This window comes from Myotis yumanensis, unplaced genomic scaffold, assembly GCF_028538775.1.
Source record: "Myotis yumanensis isolate MYYU_CA2020_CCGP unplaced genomic scaffold, mMyoYum1.0.hap1 SCAF_2, whole genome shotgun sequence".
NCBI lineage: Eukaryota > Metazoa > Chordata > Mammalia > Chiroptera > Vespertilionidae > Myotis > Myotis yumanensis.
The window spans coordinates 147,245,070-147,269,556 of NW_027223753.1; the positions used below are offsets into that span (position 1 = coordinate 147,245,070).

A 24,487-nucleotide genomic window follows, 5' to 3' on the forward strand; every position below is an offset into this window, starting at 1 on the left:
GTGCTGAAGTTGACTAAACCAACCTACCTGTCAAAAATTTTGTGATAAAATATTATAGTAGATGTGAAAATGCTTGTCAATATTTTCCAAAGTAATTGATGTTAATAGTTACAATTTAGAAAATGAACTTCATGATCTTGTAGTTCTTGAAAACACTGGGATAAGTGCTATTTCAAATAAACTAAAATTCATTGTGATTTTCCCAGAAAACGCAGTCTGAGCACTGTCTAAAATTTAGACCATAAACCCTTCTGATGCTGAGCATCTCATGAGACCAGTGCAATATTAATTTAGAAAACAATGGTTTAGGTGAAAAACTCCATACAATTCTAAAAGATCACATTGATTTTATCATTATTGTAGCCCAAATATGGTAGGAAAGGAAGAGCATTTGAAGAAAGAGCAAGCAAATCTACACCCAGTAGATATAAGTGGTATTCAAGAAGATTCCACAACTGAAGGAAAGTTCTATAGCCTGGATGAATTGCATATTCTGGACATGATAGAGCAGGTAAGCCTGATTGGAGAGAGGAGCGCTCTGCCTTCCTTCTTCCAGAAATAATTGTAAACTTTGTTCGCCTCATGACTCTTTGAACAGCACCTTAGCCTAGTGGTTTATTCTTGTCTTTGTGAGGAGAAAAACAACACACAACACAAAACAAAACAGGAAGGGAGGGGCAGAGGGAGGAGAAAGGAAAAAAGTTTAGGAACTAGAAACTTTCATTTTACCCCTCAAGCCATTTCTTGGTTTTAATTATTTTTTTTTAATTTTTTTTTTATTTTAATAATTTTTATTTCTTAAAGTATTACAAAGAGTATTACATATGTCTCCTTTTTTCCCCCCCTTGACATTCCCCCGGCCCCTACCCCCTGCCCCCCCGCCCCGTGTCTTGTGTCCATTGGTTAATCTTATATGCATGCATATAAGTCCTTCAGTTGGTCTCTTAATCCCCCCCCCAACCCTCCCCAGGCTTCCCACTGTAGTTTAACATTCTGTTCAATGTTGCTCTGCTTCTGTATCTACCCCTGTTCATCAGTCCATACTGGTCCCCTTTATTTGTCCCAACCTCACTGGAGTAGTCTCAACCTCACCAGGGCCGTCTGAGCCTCACCAGGGCCGTTTCAACCTCACCGGGGTCGTCCCTACCACACCGGGGCCGTTTCAACCTGACCGGGGTTGTCCCTACCACACCGGGGCCGTTTCAACCTGACCAGGGTTGTCCCTACCACACTGGGGCCGTTTCGACCTGACCAGGGTCGTCCCTACCTCACGGGGGCCGTTTCAACCTCACCGGGGTTGTCCCTACCACACCGGGGCTGTTTCAACCTGACCGGGGTTGTCCCTACCACACGGGGGCCGTTTCGACCTGACTGGGGTCGTCCCTACCTCACGGGGGCCGTTTCAACCTCACCGGGTCGTCCCTACCACACCGGGGCCGTTTCGACCTGACTGGGGTCGTCCCTACCTCACGGGGCCGTTTCAACCTCACCGGGGTTGTCCCTACCACACCGGGGCTGTTTCAACCTGACCGGGGTTGTCCCTACCACACCAGGGCCGTTTCGACCTGACTGGGGTCGTCCCTACCTCACGGGGGCTGTTTCAACCTCACCGGGGTCGTCCCTACCTCGCGGGGGCCGTTTCAACCTGACCGGGGTTGTCCCTACCACACCGGGGCCGTTTCGACCTGACCAGGGTCGTCCCTACCTCACGGGGGCCGTTTCAACCTCACCGGGGTCGTCCCTACCACACCGGGGCCGTTTCAACCTGACCGGGGTTGTCCCTACCACACCAGGGCTGTTTCAACCTGACCGGGGTTGTCCCTACCACACCGGGGCCGTTTCGACCTGACTGGGGTCGTCCCTACCTCACGGGGGCCGTTTCAACCTCACCGGGGTCGTCCCTACCTCACGGGGGCCGTTTCAACCTGACCGGGGTTGTCCCTACCACACCGGGGCCGTTTCGACCTGACTAGGGTCGTCCCTACCTCACGGGGGCCTTTTCAACCTCACCGGGGTCGTCCCTACCTCACGGGGGCCGTTTCAACCTGACCGGGGTTGTCCCTACCACACCGGGGCCGTTTCGACCTGACTGGGGTCGTCCCTACCTCACGGGGGCCGTTTCAACCTCACCGGGGTTGTCCCTACCTCACGGGGGCCGTTTCAACCTGACCAGGGTTGTCCCTACCACACCGGGGCCGTTTCGACCTGACTGGGGTCGTCCCTACCTCACGGGGGCTGTTTCAACCTCACCGGGGTCGTCCCTACCACACCGGGGCCGTTTCAACCTGACCGGGGTTGTCCCTACCCCACCGGGGCTGTTTCAACCTCACCGGGGTCGTCCCTACCACACCGGGGCCATTTCGACCTGACCAGGGTCGTCCCTACCTCACGGGGGCTGTTTCAACCTCACCGGGGTCGTCCCTACCACACCGGGGCCGTTTCAACCTGACCGGGGTTGTCCCTACCCCACCGGGGCTGTTTCAACCTCACCGGGGTCGTCCCTACCACACCGGGGCCATTTCGACCTGACCAGGGTCGTCCCTACCTCACGGGGGCCGTTTCAACCTCACCGGGGTTGTCCCTACCTCACGGGGGCCGTTTCAACCTCACCGGGTCGTCCCTACCACACCGGGGCCGTTTCGACCTGACTGGGGTCGTCCCTACCTCACGGGGGCCGTTTCAACCTCACCGGGGTCGTCCCTACCACACCGGGGCCGTTTCAACCTGACCGGGGTTGTCCCTACCACACCAGGGCTGTTTCAACCTGACCGGGGTTGTCCCTACCACACCGGGGCCGTTTCGACCTGACTGGGGTCGTCCCTACCTCACGGGGGCCGTTTCAACCTCACCGGGGTCGTCCCTACCTCACGGGGGCCGTTTCAACCTGACCGGGGTTGTCCCTACCACACCGGGGCCGTTTCGACCTGACTAGGGTCGTCCCTACCTCACGGGGGCCTTTTCAACCTCACCGGGGTCGTCCCTACCTCACGGGGGCCGTTTCAACCTGACCGGGGTTGTCCCTACCACACCGGGGCCGTTTCGACCTGACTGGGGTCGTCCCTACCTCACGGGGGCCGTTTCAACCTCACCGGGGTTGTCCCTACCTCACGGGGGCCGTTTCAACCTGACCAGGGTTGTCCCTACCACACCGGGGCCGTTTCGACCTGACTGGGGTCGTCCCTACCTCACGGGGGCTGTTTCAACCTCACCGGGGTCGTCCCTACCACACCGGGGCCGTTTCAACCTGACCGGGGTTGTCCCTACCCCACCGGGGCTGTTTCAACCTCACCGGGGTCGTCCCTACCACACCGGGGCCATTTCGACCTGACCAGGGTCGTCCCTACCTCACGGGGGCCGTTTCAACCTCACCGGGGTTGTCCCTACCTCACGGGGGCCGTTTCAACCTCACCGGGTCGTCCCTACCACACCGGGGCCGTTTCGACCTGACTGGGGTCGTCCCTACCTCACGGGGGCCGTTTCAACCTCACCGGGGTCGTCCCTACCACACCGGGGCCGTTTCAACCTGACCGGGGTTGTCCCTACCACACCAGGGCTGTTTCAACCTGACCGGGGTTGTCCCTACCACACCGGGGCCGTTTCGACCTGACTGGGGTCGTCCCTACCTCACGGGGGCCGTTTCAACCTCACCGGGGTCGTCCCTACCTCACGGGGGCCGTTTCAACCTGACCGGGGTTGTCCCTACCACACCGGGGCCGTTTCGAGCTGACTAGGGTCGTCCCTACCTCACGGGGGCCTTTTCAACCTCACCGGGGTCGTCCCTACCTCACGGGGGCCGTTTCAACCTGACCGGGGTTGTCCCTACCACACCGGGGCCGTTTCGACCTGACTGGGGTCGTCCCTACCTCACGGGGGCCGTTTCAACCTCACCGGGGTTGTCCCTACCTCACGGGGGCCGTTTCAACCTGACCAGGGTTGTCCCTACCACACCGGGGCCGTTTCGACCTGACTGGGGTCGTCCCTACCTCACGGGGGCTGTTTCAACCTCACCGGGGTCGTCCCTACCACACCGGGGCCGTTTCGACCTGACCAGGGTCGTCCCTACCTCACGGGGGCCGTTTCAACCTCACCGGGGCCATCCCGACCTCACCGGGGCCATCCCAGCCTTACCGGGGAAACAGGAAATTTGGCCCTCTGTCCCCTGCCGGCGGCTCCCCACTAGACAAAATCTCCAGGCGTTCCTGGTGGTTGAACATCCAGCACTCCTGCCCTCCACCAAGTGCACAGACTGCCTGTCTGCTGTCCCCCAGCGCCCCAAAAGAGACTGGGACCAGTGGGCATGTTTGTGCGCTTGCTGGTACAGCAGTTCCACAGTGCCGGCCGAGTCAGGCCCAGCCCTGGCCGGCCCCGGACCCGACTCTGCCCCCCGATTGCGTCCCTCCCAGATGCAAGGAGCTGAAATCTGCAGCCTGCTGGGATGGGCTCTGTACTTGGTGCCTCTGCACATCCTACTCAGTCTCAATGCGCTTCTTTCTATGCGAGGAGTTGAAATCTGCAGTTTGTTGGGTTGGGCTCTGTACTTGGTGTCACATCCTACTCAGTCTCAATGTTCTTTCTCTCCTTCCAGTTGTAGAGCTTCCACTGGGCCAACTTTCCCATGGTTCTGTATGATAGGTGTTTGTCTGATATTTGGTAGTTTCGATGTTGTTGTGTGAGGTAGCACGCACAGGTCTCTTCCTTATGCCGCCATCCTGGTTCTCCTGGGTCTGCTTCTTAAGTGTGTCTCTCATGGCTGCGAGCAGTTGAAGTCTGCAATTTGTTGGGATAGGCTGCAAAAGCGCAGGTGGGTCTTTTTGTGCACCTGGCACAGCTTGGATGGGGATGTAAATTGATTAGGGCTGAGACTCAGGGAGTCGCCATGGCGGAGCAAATAGCACTGGCTGAGTCTCCGTGGCCCCTTGACTCTCTGCCAGGGCTTTGTGTCCCCCAGTGCCGGCGAGCAGCTGTGCAACAGAGTCTCCCTCGCTTTCTGATGGCTGCAAGGCCGTGCTGCCTCTCCCCGTAGGGTCTGGTGCTTCATGATCCCGCCTGAACCAGCTCAGTGGATTTGAAAGTTTGCAAAAGCAAAGGCATTTCTACTTGTGAGTCTGGCACAGCCCAGATGGGAATGTAAATTGCGTAGGGCGGGGTCACAGGGAGTCGCCGGGGCGGAGACTCAGCGGCCCCTTGCCTATCCAGGACTCCAGGACTTTGCGTCCCCCAGTGCCGGCGAGCAGCCGAGCGCCAGAGCCTCCCTCGCTTTCTGACCGCTGGAAGGCCTTGCCGTCTCTCGCCTTGGGGCCTGGGGCCTCAGAGACCCGCCCGAACCAGCTCAGTGGATTTGAGAGTTTGTAAAAGCAGTCATTCCCTCTTGTGCCTCTGGCACAGCCCTGAGGGTAGGGCGGGGTCACAGGGAGTCGCCAGCGTGGAGGAAATAGCGATGGCGGCGTCTCCGCGCCCCTCGCCTCCCCAGGACACCAGGACTTCTTGTCCCTCGGTGCCGGCGAGCAGCCGCGTGTCAGAGCTTCCCTCGCTCTCCGACCACTGCAAGGCCGTGGCCACCTCTCCCTGTGGGATCTGGGGCCTCAGAGACCCGCCCCGAGCAAGCCCAGAGGATTCGAGGGTTCGTAAAAAACCGAGAATCCATTTGCAGCCCGCGTGGCGTGTGACTGCGTACCTCTGGTTTTGGTGCCTCCGTAGCTCCCACTCAGTCTCACTGCGCTTCTTTCTTTTCCTCCAGTTGTAGATCTCCCACTGGGCCAACTTCCCCATGGTTCTGAGTGGCGGTTGTTTACTTCATAGTTGATAGTTTCAATGATGCTGTGAGAGAGCAGCACACACAGGTCCGCTCCCTACGCCGCCATCTTGGTTCTCTCTTGGTTTTAATTATTGTCAGAGTTGATTACAACTGTATTTCTTGCAAAGGGATTTCAGCTACCTCAGAAGAAGGGGTGAAACTGGCATAATCCCATTAGATTACGTTTCATGAGAAAAATAGTTTTGCAAAACAAAGCTACTTTCATTGTTTTTTTTAGTTAAACCTTGTTGTTACCGTGAAATGTCAGGTAACAATCTTTTCTTTGGTTCCTTTCCTAGTAGTAATCTCATTGCTGGGGATGAGATACCTATATGTGAAAATGCACATGAATATGATTTAAGTACTTTACACAGCACTTAATCTGACAAAGCATATGAAAGGTTTTTTTTTTTTTTAAAGAAATGCCTTGATTTACATACCCATGAGAATTTTATACTGAGATAATTTTATGATAACCTGATCCATGGTTAAATATAATAATATGTATTATGTTGACAATATTGATTGTCTAAGGCAGTAGTCAGCAAACTGCAGCTCGGCAAACCGTGGCTCACGAGCCACATGCAGCTCTTTGGCCCCTTGAGTATAACTCTTCCACAAAATACCGGCTCTTCCACAAAATACCGACTACTGTGCATGGGCCACGAAGTTTCAGTCGCACTGTACATGTGTGCCCGCACATGGTATTTTATGGAAGAGCCACACTCAAGGGGCCAAAGAGCCGCATATGACTCGCGAGCCACAGTTTGCCGACCACGGGTTTAAGGGTACAGTTAGCACAAATGATTCCCTGGCTGATAGTACAATTTTATATAATAAAAAACGTAATATGCAAATTGACCGAACAGTGGAACGACCAGTCGCTATGATGTGCACTGACCACCAGGGGGCAGACGCTCATCGCAGGAGCTGCCTCTTGGTGGTCACTGCGCTCCCACCAGGGGAGCTCCACTCAGCCAGAAGCCAGCTCATGGCTGATGAGCGCAGCAGAAGTGGCAGGAGCCACTCCCGCCTCTGCTGCAGACAGGTGGTAAGGAGTGAAGGTTCCTGGACTTCGAGAGCCTCAGACTGCAAGAGGGATGTCTGAGTGCTGGCTTAGGCCCAATCCTTGGCAGGCGGACATCCTCTGAGGAATCCCGGACTATAAGAGGGCGCAGATCGGGCTGAGGGGACAACCCCCCCCCACAGAGTGTAAGAATTTTGTGCACGGGACCTCTAGTGTTCATGTAATTGTCACACCTTTTTTCTTCTTTCCAATTATAATATTACTAGAGGCCCAGTGCACAAAAATTTGTGCACTCAGGGGGGCGGGGGGGTACCCCAGCCCGGCCTGTGCCCTCTTGCAGTCTGGGACCCCTCGGGAGATAACGACCTGCTGGCTTAGGCCTGCTTCCGGGTGGCAGAGGGCAGGCCCAATCCCTAGGTGCAGCCCCTGGTTGGGATCAGAGCAGGGCTGATTGGGGAGTTGGGGCACCGCCCCCTGTCATGCACAGAGCAGGGCAGATCAGGAGGTTGCGATGCCACCCTCAGTCACTCTCAGGGTAGGGCCGATTGGGGGGTTGGGGCACCGCCCCCTGTCACACTCAAGGCAGGGTCCATGGGGAGGTTGCAGCGCCACCCCCTGTCATACACAGAGCAAGGGCGATCAGGGGATTGGGGAGCTCCCCCCTATCTGGCACAGAGCAGGGCTGATCAGGGGGTTGGGGCACCTTCCCCTGTCATGAACAGAGCAGGGCAGTTAGGGAGGTTGTGGCCCCCCTGTCACACACAGAGCCACAGGGCAATCAGGGGGTTTGGGCGCTGCCCCCTGTCATGCTGATCCCGGTGCCGGGAGGCCTCGCGCCTCCGCTGATCCCGGTGCCAGGAGGCATATTACCCTTTTACTATATAGAATAGAAGCCTGGTGCATGGGTGGGGGCTGGCTGGTTTGCCCTGAAGGGTGTCCTGGATCAGGGTGGGGGTCCCTACTGGGGTGCCTGGCCAGTCTGGGTAAGGGGCTGAGGGCCGTTTTCAGGGTGGCGGGTGACTGAAGCTCCCAACCGCTCCTTTTTTCCTTTTTATTCTGGGCCAGCTTTAGCTCTGAGGCCTCGCTGCTGAAAGCAGGTTTCTGGCCTTTACCTTCTGTATTTGATACAATGTTGCGGTCAGGCTGACGGCAGCCCGGCTGACTGAAAGCCGGTTTCTGGGGTTTTGTTTAGCTTCTGTATTTGCAACATAGTTGCTTAGAGTTGCCACTGAGAGGCTGGCAAGTCAGGCGGGGAACGTTGGAGTCCGCCATCAATGGAGCAAGCAAGTTTCCCTGTTCACTTCAGTGCATGGCTGCCGGCCGCCATCTTGGCTGACAGTTAATTTGCATAAGGATATGCTGATTAGCCAATGGGAAGGGTAGCGGTCGTACACTAATTACCATGTTTCTCTTTTATTAGTGTAGATATGATGTGTATATTTTCAGTTAAATGAAATATTCTAAGCTTTGTATGTGACACTATAATTTAAATGTGAGGCCTTTGATTTTCATTTAATAGCCATGAGAACTTGCAAATAGAATAAAATGTCATACACCTTTTGAAAATAAATTCATGCTTTTACTCAAAAATCATTTAGCATCTGCTTTGTCTCAAGAGTTATACTATGACATGGGCCTATGATTAGAGTGTTTGTAATATAGTGGAGAATTTGAACATTAAACTAAGGTATGTCATGTAATAATATTAAGTGCTTGGGTAATTAAGGTGCCTCCACTGCCTGCCTGTGTGACCTTGGGCAAGTTACACTATTTTATCATCTACAAAATGGAAGTATCCATTGCCTACCTCATAAAGTGTTTTTGTTTTTTGGACAGTAAAAGCATTAACTGCCCTCCCCCCCAAAAAAAAGCCTGGTGGTAAGCATGCCAGGAAATTTTATCAAATTGTAACATCAGTAGACAAGTAACTTGTATTATTTAGTGAATGCTGTAATGAGGGAGAGAATGTGTTTATCTAAACTGATCAGAAGGGATGTTTGCATTGATACCTATACAGCATGAATAGGTGATAGATGAAAACTTTAAATCCCCTTTAAGTAACTAAAATATTAATGCTTTTTTAAAAGAGGAAAATAAAGCATGCATATTCCATTTGCTCAATAGGGCTCAACCTGTAAGGTATCTGCAGAATATGGAGAAATTGTGAAGGAAAAGCTTGCTCGACAACAGCAGCTTTGTAAATTGCGCGCTCAATGTGAAGTAAGTACTTTTGCCATTAGATCTGAGGCAAGTCAGAGGTAATTTAAATGTTCAACTAAATGATATCTTCTTTTCTAAAGAACCCAATTTTTTTCTTTCAATGTCTGGTGACTTGAGCAGAATTAACTGAAATTGTATTTTTCTTTGAGCAGGGCTTTGAGAAGCAGTTGAAAAAAGTGATAATTCGGTTGCAAGAAAACCATGTACATATTAAAAAGAGAGATAAAATCATCGCATCTCTTAATCAACAAGTGGCTTTTGGAATCAATAAGGTTTCCAAGTAAGTACAAATCCTTTTAAAACAAAATTTGGGGTTTGCTCCATAGTGAACAGTCTTTAAAAGATAATCATAGGTGCCCACTAGGTGGCATTGCGACTGCATATCAGGAACTGCCAACCACAGACTGCACTTGCTTAAAAACCATTTCTATTTTTGCCTTGCCAGCTAAATGGAGAAATAAGCAACTGCTCACTCTATAAATCAAGCTTTTCATGTATTAGATGAACAAGTGTGAAGATAATAGAATTTCATGAGGAAGATAATTAACTTTCAGATCATGATTTTAGTTTATAAAAATGTGATCAATGCTTGGCCTTTTCTTTATAGCATATGATAAATATATTCCTCAAAGACATCATGGAATCAGTTGTATATTTTTTTATGTTGGTCCCTCAGAGTGTTTGTGTTCCAAGACCAAGAGAGTTAAAATAGATTAAATTCCTGGAGACTCTTCACAACTGCACCAATTTCATTTCTCTTATAACTTTAAGGATTAAATGCCTAAGACTAAAAATTTTGACTTAATAGGAAAAAACAAGTGTCTTTATTTTACTCTAATAATCACTGCCTCCGATGAGTATTAGTTTAAAGAATAATATAACTTAATTATTCTAATGAGCAATAATAGTACCACAAGATACCAGTCATCTAGGAAGTTTAATTTATTTTTAAATACATTCTTATTGATTTCAGAGGGGAAGGGAGAGGGGGAGAGAGAGAAACACCATTGATGAGAGAGAATCATGGAGTGGCTGCTTTCTATATGCCCCACACCGGGATCAAGCCCGCAATCTGGGCATGTGCCCTGACCGGGAATGGAACTGTGACCTCCTGGTTCATAGGTCACTGCTCAACCACTGAGTCATGCTGGCCAATCTAGGAAATCTAATTTGAAATCTTTCGAAGTTCCTAGATTGCTAATAAGGAGAATAAGTAAGTTCTAGGAAATAATCTTAAAGTGAGGAGTCCAAAATACTAATTGTTAAATTAGAGAAATACTTGGCAGAAATTTAGGTCTTAAGTTTTTCCCTATATATCATCTCATCCATCCTGAAGATGTTTTTAAGAACTGATTGCCATAGCTCTGGCAACTTAATATCAGTTGAAAATACTTTCAGGCCTGTCCCTGCTGGACTTAGAGAGATCCTTCAAGTTCACAAGTAGGTGAGTAAACTAAGATAGCATGGACTAGCTAAGCACTGCAGTCACTTAAAAAGGATTCAAAACTTCGTCTTTTAGCCTGGAAGATAATGACCAGTCCAGAAATGTGTTACATAATACCAGAGATCAGTAATGTAATGTCATTCATGCAGATGAATTTCCTCTCTCCTTCATAATTTGAGGATATCCCTTCTCAACTCTGATAGCTGACCTAGGCACCCTTATATGCTCGAGACTACAGACAGATCACTTTAGGGGATATATATATATGTTCACTCAATAAGCATTCAGTGTTAAACATTCACCAAACATTTAAGTACTAACTGTGAGAAGAATTATGTAAGACATATGTAGAGGATACCAAGACGTGCTAGACATTAACTGTTAGCTAGTAGAGAGTATAGGTTACATAGGGGATTAAAATTACATATAACAGAGGGACTTTCAGTTTCACCAAGATGTAGTTGCTCCATTACTTATAAGTCCTCCATCTTACAGTTAAAATACCCTGGACCTAAAAGAACAAATAAACAGGAAGACTCTGAGAGGTGGAAGAAGAAAGCAGACAATCTGGAGACCTTGGACTTGAGGAATGATACAGCAGTGATTTTCCTTATTGCCTCACATATATCCTAGACAAGGTGCTGCAGAGACTGCCAACTGCCAATAGGCATAGGGTGAAAACTCTAAGGAAAACCTGTTCCCTTAGCCAAAGGAACAGGAAAAGGAAAATATAACAACTAAAAACCTTCTTGGCACTACCCACCTACTCCAGCCAAAGACCAGCAGCCCCACACCACTTCTTGGAAGAAAATAGTATGCTTTGACAAAAGCAGATAGCAGGAATCAGATTCCTCTGCTGGGGTAGCAGTACTGAGCAGGCGGTTGATCTTGCATTCTCCACCAGGAGGGAGCAGATAGTGCTCATTTCCTCTCGCAGGATAGCATCAATGTGGTCCATCTATGAGCTAAGCCTCTACCTCTACCCAGCATCTGTGGACTTAACAAACTGATTTGAGGTGGGACTAGTCAATGGTAGGTTTTATCCCTTCTTTCTCTATGGGAAGCTGAGTCTCCACCTCTGGTGTTAGTCTCCACCACTCCTTTCTCCCCATCTCCCCAGTTGGTGCCAGAGCTCTTACCTCTCTCTATCAAAGCAGTGTGAATCGGCCCTTCTACACTTTGCTAGAAATAGGAAAAGATCAATAACAGTAGGCCATGTGTGCATATTATAATACCTAGTGCAACAACTAAGAAAGCTACACAGAGATGGAATCCTAAAAATTGTTCACATAACCCAAAAGAAGGTAAGAAAAGAGAAACAGAGGAAACAAACAGAAAACCAATAACAAAATGGCAGACCTAATCACTAACATATCAATAATTACCTTAAATGTACTAGTAAATGCTCTAAATACACCTATTTAAAGATAGATACTGGCAGAGAGGATTTCAAAGATGTAACAAAAAATGTGATAAAATAATCACTATTTACAAGAAACTTCAATTTCAACATAGGTAGGTTGAAAGTATAAAGATGGTAAAAGATACATTATGTAAACAAAAAAACAGAAGTGTCTGTATTAAGATATATTAATATGATAAAATGAGCATCAGAGCAAAGTAAACTACTGGAGACAAAGAGGGACATTACTGATGATAAAAGGATCAATCCACCAGGAAGGCACCAAAACGAAGTTGTATGTACCAAAAACAGTGCCTTAAATACATGGAGCGAAGCCTGATAGAACTGAAAGAAATAGAAAAATGTACAATTTTAGTTGGTGACTTCAGCACCCTACTCAGCAATTTATAGAACTACTAGACAGAATCAACAAGGTTATAGACCACCTCTACAATACCATCAACCAACAGGATCTGATCAATATTTATAGAACAATTCACCAGATAACAGCAGAATCCTTATGCTTTCCAGTATCCACAAGAAATACACCAAAATAGATGATAACCTGTACCATAAAACAAACCCCAGTAAATTTAAAATAATTGAAATTATGCAAAGCATACACTCAGATCACATGGACTCAAACTAGAAAACAATAATGCTAAGATAACAGGAAAATTTCCAAACACTTGGAAACTACATAATTATTTATACTTTATATTAAACATACCTAATTATTCCAAAGGAAATAAAATACATTGAACTGATCTAACATGAAAATACAATATGTCAAAATCTGTGGGACACAGCTAAAGCAGTTCTGAGAAGTTGTCTCAAATGAATAATACAAGCTCCGACCTCAAGAACACAAAAAAAGAAAAGTAACCAAAATAAGCAGTGGGAAATAATACAGATTAGAAACAAACAAAAAACTAGAGAAAAATCTATGAAACAAAACTGTGTTTTTATTTTATTGAAAAAATCAATAAAATTGGCAAACCTCTAACAAACTGACCAAAAGGGAAGACACAAACACCACCATCAGGAACGAAGTAGTGATATCTCTACATATACTATAGATATCAGAGAACTCTGCTGAGTGAAAAATCCCAAACCCCAAAGCTTATATACTATATGATTCCATTTCTGTTACATTTTTAAATGACAAAATTTCAAAAATGATAAAAATGGAAAACAGACAAGTGGTTTAAAGCTTATAAGGAGGAGATGAGAGTGGAACGGAAGTGGATATGGCTATAAAGGCAAAACGAGGAATCCTTGTGGTGATAAAACTCAGTATCTTGAACTGGATCACTGTCAGCATCCTGGTTATTGTACTGTCATTTTGCAGAATATCAGTGCAGGGAAGATGGGTAAAGAGTACCTGGGTTCTGACTGTATCATTTTTTACAACTTAAAGTGGATCTACGATTATCTCGAAGAGTTTAAACTTTTAAAAAGCACATAACTGTCAAATGGAGCTATATTTTATAGGGATTTTGTTGCAATAAGAACTTCATTGAAGACATAATATTGAACCTAGGCTAGGTAAGATGAGATGGGAGAAAAGACAGTGGGCATCTAGGCAAAAAAAAAAAAAAAAAAAGGTATGAGCACTGTGTTCTCATATAAGCTTTTGAGCCTATTTTTGTTTAACTTTGATCATATCCCAAGAGTATGTGATAAAAATATAAATAATCTTTAATTGTAGAATGTTGATTTCTTTCATCTTAGGATGTGGTGTTTAGTGGGAAGCAAAAAATAAACTTTTTTTCTTTGTCCTAAATCAATGCCAATCCTACAGTAAATGTTTGATAAATATTGATGATGATTACAATTTTAACAGAGTTTTACAGAAAAGTGACATTTTGTACAAGTGACAATAAGCACTTAATAAATGTTAAGAAACTGCTGTCAATAAAGTCCATATAATAAACTTAATAGCCAACCAGAATAAGCTTGAGAACTTTAGATCTTTTAGAAAAGAAAATCTAATTCTACCCTATCATGTAATTCATGAGAAAAATAGGACTGCCTGAACATATATAGCTGGTTCATATCCAAGCTTGATGATAAGAACTATGCATACCTTACCCTCTATTACTTACAAATCCAGGTTTTCTGTATTCCCTAGCAGCTCTGGCAACTCTTATCACCCACTGTAAACTGGAACTGGGTAAAATATGGATGTATCAAAGGAAAGGAAGATACCAGTTTTAGAAATCTTACTACTGTCCAACTCTCTCTCTATTCTCCTGTATATTACAATAACAAAGCTTGTATTTCTTATTATTTACTTCAGAACATGACCTCTTATATAAAAAGAGATCTGGTTTCTTTCATTACATTTTTAGTCCAATAGAACATTGATTGTAAGTCTCTATACAGCTTCTAAGAAGCTTCAAGTAAAGTTGAGTGGATAGTCTCTGAAATCAAGTAGTGAGCATTCTAGCCAACATTTAAAGTCATTGTTTTAAGGCTTTACTATTCCAATAATTTATATTAACCAATACTCCTATGTATCTCAAATGTCTCGCATATTAGAAACTTAAAAAGAAATAATGTTTTTGCTATAAATCTCTTCATACTGAAGCAGATTAACAGGGCAATATAAAAGCTTGGTTGTGAAGAGAAATACAGCAGCAGCACAAGGGAGGAACATAAAAAATAGGATGTGAATACATGTTAACCAAAAAGTATTACTTTGCATTTTTCTTAATAGCTTCTTGCATATGAATTTTAAGCTATCACAGGTTATGTTTTCTGATTTATACAAAATTTTTATCCAGATTTCCCATGATTAGGTTATATGAGTGATTCCTAGTTTTAATTCATAGTCCTTATTAAAATTCCTACTTGAACTTAACTTTATTACTTCTACATTTTAGGTCTGGTTTCTTTCAGACTATAAGTCTTTAATAGTTTGCATGACTTGATATAATATCTCTTTAAGGAACTTTAAGTTCTCAATCCCACAACAGGCCTAGGCCAGTGGTCGGCAAACTGTGACTCACAAACCACATGCGGCTCTTTGGCCCCTTGAGTGTGGCTCTTCCACAAAATACCACATGTGGGTGCTCACGTACAGTGCGATTGAAACTTCGTGGCCCATGCGCAGAAGTCGGTATTTTGTGGAAGAGTCACACTCAAGGGGACAGAGTCGCGTGTGGCTCGCGAGCCGCAGTTTGCTAACCACTGGCCTAGGACATCAGAAGTTACCATCTCTGTTTTCTAGTGGGTAAACTGAAGTACAAAGAACTAAAGATACTTTTCCGAATCACTGAGCTGGGAATACAAGATAAAATAACTCTTGTCGCTGGCTTTCTAATTTATAGCTTAGTTAAAATTAAACAGTTAAACTTAGTTCTTTCTTTGTGAAGTCAGTAAATCAGACATCAGAAATAAGATATATTTCAGAAGGACTTGGTATCAGAGTTTAGTTATTTTCAGACTCAACAATTTGGCCCCAAATGGACATATTTAATCCTTCCTCATCTATAATGACAAATAATTTCTAACATTTTATGACTTTTTTCTTTGCTTAGATTACAGCGTCAAAACCATGCTAAAGATAATGAGATCAAGAACCTTAAAGAGCAACTTTCCATGAAAAGGTACAAACAGCCGTTGCTTTGGTTGAGTGCACCCTCTCTGAAACTTTGTATTTCACTCAGCATGTTGTGGCTAGGACAGCCATATAATTTATCATCCAACCTGGGGCACTATGAGCCTGAAATTGAGCAGTATTCATAATAACTGAGGCAACAGGTATAAACTAGAAGTGTCCTAGACAAATTCGGAGGTTATGTTCACTTTAGCTCTGGCCCTAGAAAACTGCTGAGAGAATAAATCAGCTAAATTATTGTCTCACATCACACTATTGTCAGGGACGAGAGCTTATTGAGTTCTTATCTCTTTACCCTAATCAATACAACTGGGTGTGACTGCTTTATGAAACTGACTTAACTTTGTTCTCATTCATAGATTTGCCTGCAGGTAATTTTTTTATTACAGCTTTTTTGAGATCTAATTCATACTGCATAAAATTTACACTGTTAAAATATATAATTCATTGGTTTTTAATATATTCACAGAAATGTACAACCATCACCACTATGTAATTCCAGAACATTTTTATCACCCTGAAAAGAAACCCTGGATTCATTAGAAGTCACTCCTCATTCTCTCTTCCCCAAGCTTCTGGCAACCAGTAGTCTATTTTTTGCCCCCTGATTTGCCTATTCTGGACATTTTATATAAATGGAACCATTTAATGTGTGGTCTCTTGTGATTAACTTCTTTCACTTAACATAATTTTTTTCAAGGTTCATTCGTGTTATAGCATGTATCTGTACTCATTCTTTTTGTGGAAAAATAATACTCCATTGTATGGATATATCAAATTTTTTTTCTTTTCATCAGGTAATGGCAATTTCATTTGTTTTCATTTTGGGCTATAATAAATAATTCTGTTAGGACATTTGTGTACAAGTTTTTATGTGGGCATGTTTAAATTCTCTTTTGGTGATGTACTAGTACATATATGTAAGAATGCAATTGCTAAGACATGTGGTTAACTCTGTTTAACTTTTTGAGGAACTGCCAAACTAATTTCTAGGTCAGTTCACCATTTTACAATCTCACCAACAATGGATGATAGTTCTGATTTCTCTATATCCTCACCAATACTTATTGGGTTATTGGTCTTTATTTTACCAATTGCAATGGATGTGAAGTGGTATACCATTGTTCCTTTCATTTGCATTTTCCTAATGGTTAATTTTGTAGAGCATCTTTTTATGTGCTTATTGGCCATTTGTTTGTCTAATTAGAGAAATGTCTATTTATATCCTTTGACCATTTTTAAAATTCAATTGTTTGTGTTTTTACTGTAGAGTTTTAATTTTTCTTTGTATGTTCTCCATACAAAACCCTTATCAAATATTTGCAAATATTTTCCTCCATTCTGTTGGTTGTCTTTTCACTTTTTTTGTTGTTTTGTTTTTGTTAACCCTCACCCAAGAATATTTTTCCACTGATTTTTAGAGAGTGGAAAGGAGGGAGAGAGACAGAGAGAGAGAAACCTCATGTGAGAGAAGCACATTGATTGTTGCCTCTCGCATGCACCCTGACTGGGCCTGGGGATCGAACCTGCAACCAAGGTACATACCCTTGATTAGAATTGAACCCGAGACCCTTCAGTCTGCAGGCCAGTGCTCTATCCACTGAGCCAAATTGGCTAGGGCTCTTTTCACTTTCTTGGTGATGGCCTTTGAAGTACAAAAGTTTTTAATTTGATGAAGTCCAATTTATCTATTTTTTGTCTCATTGTAGGCAAATTTTCTATAATATTCAATGGTATAATAATTCTCTTGGACATTTTATGATCCCCGCCACCCCCCGCAAAACACTCTCACCTTAATGGTATTAATAATATATTGATTTATCAAGCTTCTCTTCAGTGTTTGTCAGATACTCAAGTATCCAGATGTTTATAATAATAAAACATTGAGGATAGCTTTGGTGAAAGTTCCCTATTACCATGTTATATTTCCAATTAATTGTTTCCATTTAAGACAGTGGTTTGTATTGCTCTGGAGTTCTGTAGCTTAAGGTGAAATGAGATAAGAAAAAGAGAAACCTTACAGGTAGCCATTTTCCATAATGTCCTTGATAAATAATGTCCTATCATCATCTCCCTTCCTCTTAAGCTGTAGGATTTGTTTTCATTCTGAGGCGTTGAATGTAATAACATTAAAATACTTTAATGCAGTGCCCTAGCTGATTTGGCTCAGTGGATAGAGCGTCAGCTTGAGGACTCAAGGGTCCCAGGTTCGATTCCAGTCAAAGGCATGTACCTTGGTTGCGGGCACATCCCCAGTAGGGAGTGTGCAGGAGGCAGCTGATCGATGTTTCTCTCTCATCGATGCATCTAACTCTCTATCCTTCTCCCTTCCTCTCTGTAAAAAATCAATAAAATATATTTTTTAAGAAAAATAAAATACTTTCATTGCAGTGACCTAGCTTTAATGACACGGATAATAAAAACATTTGCAGTTACTATTACTTGTATAAAAAGGCTTGTATAAAGAAACTTTAGGTAAAATTTATTAATTATGATAATACCTGACATTTATTCATTATTTACTGTGTGCCAAACACAAAGTGCTTTATGTATATTATCTGAATTAACTTTCACTATAGTTCTTTGAGGTAAGTAATACAATTTCCTTCACTTTTACATGTGAGAAAACTGAGGTACAAGGAAGGTCAGTAACTTGCCCAGGGTTTCACATTTAATAAACTGTGGAACTGAAATTCATCCTCAGACAACTTAACTTGAGAGCCAAGTTTTAAATCATTACCTCTATATTGACAACTTTAAAACTTCTCTGCTCTCGATAGTAAAGGATAACAATAAAGCTTAAGTATTGTCTTCTCCTGCTTTTATATGCTGTATACTTTTCAGAAATCATTATCTGTTCATTGAGTAGCTTGTTACCTTTCTTCCTCTTGAATAAGAAAAGTCTGTTCTTGCTGCAATGTTACTGACTCTTTAATGATCACGTATTTCAGATCTCAGTGGGAAATGGAGAAGCTTAATATGGAAACCACAATTAAAACATATTTAAGCAAACTGAATGCAGAAACTAGTAGAGCTTTAACAGCTGAGGTGAGAGAGAGAGGGAGGGAGGGTCAGGGAAGCAAGTTTACTTGTGTACTAATGTACTAAAGAATGTGGTGGTTTTTTTTAAAACTGTTTTGTAAATAAAGAGAAATAAGGCATTTTAGGATCAGCTTGAAAAAAATCAGCTCCAACCTTGTGGGTTTTTTTGACTCATTGGCATTTTGTATGTGATTACTACAGTGTTATGATCTTATGTTGTTTTTCTCAAATGACTCCAAGAAATGTGTTTGCTTCAATATATATAGCAAATGCAGACATCATGGGAACATTTTCATAAAGCCTGGTCACCAAGCTAAATTTTTAAGAATAATATTTCACTGCTGCCATAATCTCCCTTCTTTGCTTCTTACATAAATTTGCCAAAAGCACATATACATCATACACTCCAATGTAAAAAACCAGTTTACATTCTGGATCCAGAAAGTTACCCAGTTTCTTCTAGGTTAGCTTAGAACAGTGGTTCTCAACCTAGGCTGCACATTAGAATCACCTTGGGATCTTTTTAAAATCCTGATTTCTGGGTCTCATCCTCCGGAAATTCTGTTTCTTTGTTATGGGGCGAATTTAAAAAGATTCCTAGGTGATTCTGATGTGCAGCCAAGGTTGAGAACCACTGATTTAGATAGTCTGTTTCTTTGTTACTAATGTTGTGGCTTCACCCCATAACAAAGAAACAGAATTTCCGGAGGATGAAGCCTAGAAATCAGGATTTTAAAAAGATTCCCAGGTGATTCTAATGTGCAGCCAAGGTTGAGAACCACTGGCTTAGACCCTCACAGCTAGGTTCTCCAAAAAAAAAAAAAAAGATTGTATGTGTATAGTTTTTGTTAATAGATAACCAAACTTGATATACAATAAGATTCAAGTTTTGGAAAACTCACTGACATTAAAATCATTATAGATCTCCCAAGCTCTATTCTTTAGCAGAGTTCTTAGAAATCCAGAGGTCAACAATTGAGTGATATCTGAAGAATTAAAGTGTTGGAGTGCTAGCTTTAATGAAAAACAAAAAACTCAGAACACCTTAAGTGCTCAAGTTTGCATTTGTTTTTCACTGTTTTAAGTGAGAAAGTTTCTAATTCCATTAATTTTAGAAACACTTAATGCTGTCCAAGAGAATAATAAGCTATTTTCAATAATAGTACAGAAGGGATTCTTGCTGTGGGTTTGGACTAGATTACCTCCAAGGCCCATTGCACTGCATGGTCCTATAGAGTCTGTTTATTTTCTTACCCCTTCATCTGTTAGAAAACAAACAGCAGGGATTATTTTGAGTTTTCTTAACTCAATACCCAGGCTACATCTAGTATAAATTAAATTAGAATCTCTTGGACTGCCATCATTTTTTAAAGTTGGTTTAAAAACTTTTGAGATGATTCCAGTGTATGTGCAGGTTTGAAAACTAATCTTCTAGGATGTTTACAAACCCAGTAACCATTGAATAAAAAATTAGAATTGCAGAATTGATCAAAAAGCTTTTATAATGTAGCATCAATGGTCAAGAAATTCGGGTGCTATTGGAAGAGATTGAAAAATAGCTTAAAATTTATATGAAATGATTGAGAAAAGAATGTATTCATTTACAAGGACATCTTCAACTTCTTTTTCTTTCTCTCAAAAATCTGCAGGTGTATTTCTTACAGTGTCGTAGAGATTTTGGTTTGCTTCATCTAGAGCAGACTGAAAAGGAATGCCTCAATCATCTTGCCAGGGTGACTCAGATGGCAGCAAGGTAACTTTTCCCTCTTCTTTAATTCATCTTGATCTCAGAGATACTTGCAAGTGGCTCCAAGGTTGAACATAATTTGTGATGTATATAATAAAAGCCTAATATGCTAAGGGTTCGGTCATCCATTCAACCAATCAAAGCATAATATGCTAGTGATATGCCAAGGCTGCTCAACTGCTCACTATGATGTGCACTGACCACCAGGGGGCAGACAGTTGACCGGTCGACCAGTGGCTATGACATGCACTGACCACCAGGGGGAAGACGCTCCAACTGGTAGGTTAGCTTGCTGCTGGCGTCCAGCCAATCGGGACTGAGCGAGACTGGCTGGACATGTCCTGGAGCCCTTCCGCGGTCCCTCCCCAGCTGGCCAACCTCCCTCGTCCCTCCCTGGCCCCGATCATGCACCTGTGGGGTCCCTCGGCCTGGCCTGTGCCCTCTCGGGGGATGTCAGAGAGTCGGTTTCAGCCCAATCCTGCATGCCAGGCCGAGGGACCCCACTGGTGCATGAATTAGAGCACCGGGCCTCTCGTTTTAAATAAATGACATTAGAGTCTTTGGAATGAAGAAGCTCTTGGGTTTTTAAACCTCAAAGGTCACCTAGTCACTTGGATGTTCTTTGTTGCTTCTGCTGCAGTACTGAGAAGTCTACTGAATGCAATAATAGCTTCTGACAGATTTTTTCCCCTTCCTTTGCAGTCAAATAGATCAAAAATCTCAGTCAGACAACAATGAAGATCAGATATTTACAAACCAAGGTGGATTCTAAGTGGAAAATTTTTCTAATTGTTTTCTTTTCAATACCAATTTGATTTTTAAATACCTTCAGAGTACTTTGGGGGAGGGGGAATCAGTATTAACATATCTAAAATCACACATTAAAGGCAATTTCCTGCTGTGCTTTATATGAGTGATTTTCAAATATTGGGCAGATTGTATGAAATTCTCCTTAAATTTATAATTTTATGAGGTATAAATTCAAACTTAAGAGAATTAGAATCTCTGGAACCAAGGCATCATTATTATTATTTTTAATCCTCACCCAAGGAAATGTTTATTGATTTTAGAGAGGAAACATAAGGCTATCAATCGAAACATCGATTGATAGCCTTATGTGCTCTGACCAGGGATCAATCCCACAACATTTTTGGTGCATGGGATGACGCTCCAAGCAATTGAACCATCCAGCTGGAGTACATCGTCATTTTTCTAAAGAATTATTTTAATGGTCTTCACTCTTTATTTCCAAGAATCAGAATCTCTGAGACTTAACAAGATTTCCAGGATATATTGATGTGCAGTCAGGTCAGGAAAGCACTGCTTTAAGTAATTAGTCTCTGCTTGGTAGAGGGAGAAAAACGCTCTGTAAATGATAATATTATCAAGCCTCTGTGTGTGAGATGATCCCAATAGCAGCTTGTTCTGTTCTTTTAAAATTGTTGTACTGGATGATACTGGGCTGGGGTGTTTTAACAGTCTCTTGAAACCTCTCTTCTGTAGATGGCAGACCCAAAACACCACAATGCTATTCCTACTTAAGTCATTTGGTAGGTATGTTTGGTAGAGCTGCTGTGTTTGGGCAATTATGCACTGCATAGAAGCAACAATGTAATTTATCCTTGCATAAGAGATACTTCTTTCTCATTTACCCTCCCATATGGAGTATTTTTTTCTAATTTGCAAAAGAGACTGGTAAGCCTACTATGGCCTTGTGATGTTAGGGTTCACTGTGGAGACAGTCCAAAACCTGCTTTCAAGATGAGAGAATTCTCAACATCAGATGGTTAGGGCAATTTCCTTCTTTGGCTTTTACTGCCTTCCCACTTTGCAGAGGAATTCCTGTGCAAAGGTTTTATAATATGTCCTAAAAAATATTGCCACTCTAGAAAACAAACAAACAAACAAACAAAAAAATACCTGGCTGTGCTAAAGAAGTTATATTTTCTCTAGGGGAAAAAAAAATACCTATGTCTCTAGTCCTTGTTTTTATTTTTAATACAACTCTGTGCCCATTTGAGGTAAGTGTTGGTGATAGAGACAACTTTGTTGTTTTACATTATTTACATATATGCTAGAGAACATAAAGGAAATTTTTGGAAACCTAATTCTTATATAAAAAGAAAGAACTTCCTCTTGTGTCTCCTTTCTACACCAGCAACCTAGAATCACTTCAGTTAAAGGCTGCAGTAGACAGTTGGAATGCCATTGTGACAGATGTCAGAAACAAGATTGCATTCCTTAGGGTAAGTTGTAAAGTATATTTAGAATAAATTGACTGAATGTTGTAGATGGTATATACTTAAAGAAAACATTTAACATTAAAAACAATTACTAGAGAAATTTATTTATTTATTTATTTTAATATATTTTTATTGATTTTTTACAGAGAGGAAGGGAGAGAGATAGAGAGCTAGAAACATCGATGAGAGAGAAACATCGATCAGCTGCCTCCTGCACATCTCTTATTGGGGATATGCCCGCAACCCAGGTACATGCCCTTGACCGGAATCGAACCTGGGACCTTTCAGTCCGCAGGCCGACGCTCTATCCACTGAGCCAAACCGGTTTTGGCAATTACTAGAGAAATTTAAAGAAGAACATAGATTTCATTTCAGTTACTAAAGTTTATGCCTTTTTGATATTTGATATCTATTAGTTCCACATAGTTGGTTGTAGCTAGCAACCAACTTAGTATAGTAAATGATAAACTCAGTCTGCCTCACACCTAACTTTTCTCGAATTTCAAAGCTAACTCTGCTCCAATAATAAATAAATACCTAACTTGGTTTTAGTAATTGTTGTTTACAGAATTAAAAGGAAGATTAATGCGCTGGCTGGTTTTGCTCAGTGGATAGAGCGTTGGCCTGCGAACTGAAGGGTCCTGGGTTCAATTTCAGTTGGGGGCACATGCCCAGGTTTCGGGCTCAATCCACAATGGGGGGTGTGCAGGAGGCAGCCGATCAATGATTCTTATTGTTGATGTTTCTATCTCTCTCCCCCTCCCCCTCCCTTCCTCTAATAAAAACCAATAAAAAAATTATTTTCTTTTTTTAAATAAAGGAGATAAGCAGACCCCTATTATTTTTCAACTAGAGGCCCGGTGCATGAAATTCGTGCACTGGGGGATGGGGTTCCCTCAGCCAAGCCTGCCCCTCAGTCTGGGAGCCCTCAGTGGATGTCCTACTGATGGCCACAGTCTGGCAGCAGAGGCTTGGAGCAGCTGTCCCCGTGTGTGTGTGTGTGTGTGTGTGTGTGTGTGTGTGTGTCTGCTGGGGGCCTGCTCCCAGCCCCACCACATAGGCTCCGAGCAGTTGCTGGGTGTGTGTGTCCACTGGTGGTCTGCTCCCAACCACATTGGAAGCTCAGAGTAGGCGCTGTGTGTCTGTGTGTGTGTGTGCATCTGCTGGAGGCCTACCACCAGCCACACCCTGAAGGCTTCAAGCAGGCGCCCCTCTCTGTTGATCACTCAGGCTCCTGGCCTCCACTGCATGTTGTACTCTCCCCTGAACTGTGGCCAGAGTGGGGCGCCCTTCCCTACTGTGGGATCCCCAGGGCTACCTAGGGAAAGGCACACAGGGGGGCTGGCTGCAGGCCGCCCTTTCCCGCTCCGTGATCGCTGCTGCATCCCACGGGCAGGCGCACACAGGGGAATGCGGGTCCAGGGCAATCCGCCAGCCCCAGTCTGCCAGCGGGAGCCATTTTGGGGTGATCGCCTGCACTCACTGCGGGCAGACGCCGCAGCCACCCTGCCAGCCCGGGTCTGCCCGCGGGAATGCGGGTCCCTGGCAACCTGCCAGCCCCAGTCTGCCAACGGGAGCGGTTTGCGGGCGGACGCCGCAGCCGCCCCGCCAGCCCGGGTCTGCCCGGGGGAATGCGGGTCCAGGGTTACCCGCCAGTCCTGGTCTGCCAGCGGGAGTGGGTCGGGGGCGATCAGGCGGGTTGGGGCGTGAGTGCGGGCGATTGCAGCAGCCGCCTCCCCAGCCCTAGTCTGCTGGGGGAGCGGGTTGGGGGCCTCTGCCTCCCCAGCCTTGGTCTGCTGGCAGCAGCGGGTCTGGGGGGCGTGACTGCGGGCGGAAGCCGAAGCTGCCAGGCCAGCCCCGGTCTGCTGGCCAGGAGGGGACAGCTGCGGTCAAGCCCTGCCAGCCCTGGGTTGGGTCACCCGCCATCCAGGTCACAGATAGCA

At 44.2% G+C, this 24,487-nt stretch overlaps 1 protein-coding gene across 5 annotated transcripts in view; it reads left to right on the plus strand.

Annotated features, from left to right (window-relative positions):
• Nucleotides 1-24,487, plus strand: part of DZIP3 (DAZ interacting zinc finger protein 3) — a 167,832-nt gene that overhangs the window by 74,991 nt on the left and 68,354 nt on the right. For all 5 annotated transcript variants that reach the window (XM_070406151.1, XM_070406149.1, XM_070406152.1 and 2 more), the window contains 7 exons: nucleotides 364-511; nucleotides 8,946-9,041; nucleotides 9,194-9,321; nucleotides 15,433-15,501; nucleotides 18,464-18,560; nucleotides 20,204-20,307; nucleotides 22,460-22,547. In XM_070406151.1, the coding sequence (XP_070262252.1) occupies nucleotides 364-511; nucleotides 8,946-9,041; nucleotides 9,194-9,321; nucleotides 15,433-15,501; nucleotides 18,464-18,560; nucleotides 20,204-20,307; nucleotides 22,460-22,547 (730 nt within the window). The remainder of the gene's footprint in view (nucleotides 1-363; nucleotides 512-8,945; nucleotides 9,042-9,193; nucleotides 9,322-15,432; nucleotides 15,502-18,463; nucleotides 18,561-20,203; nucleotides 20,308-22,459; nucleotides 22,548-24,487) is intronic.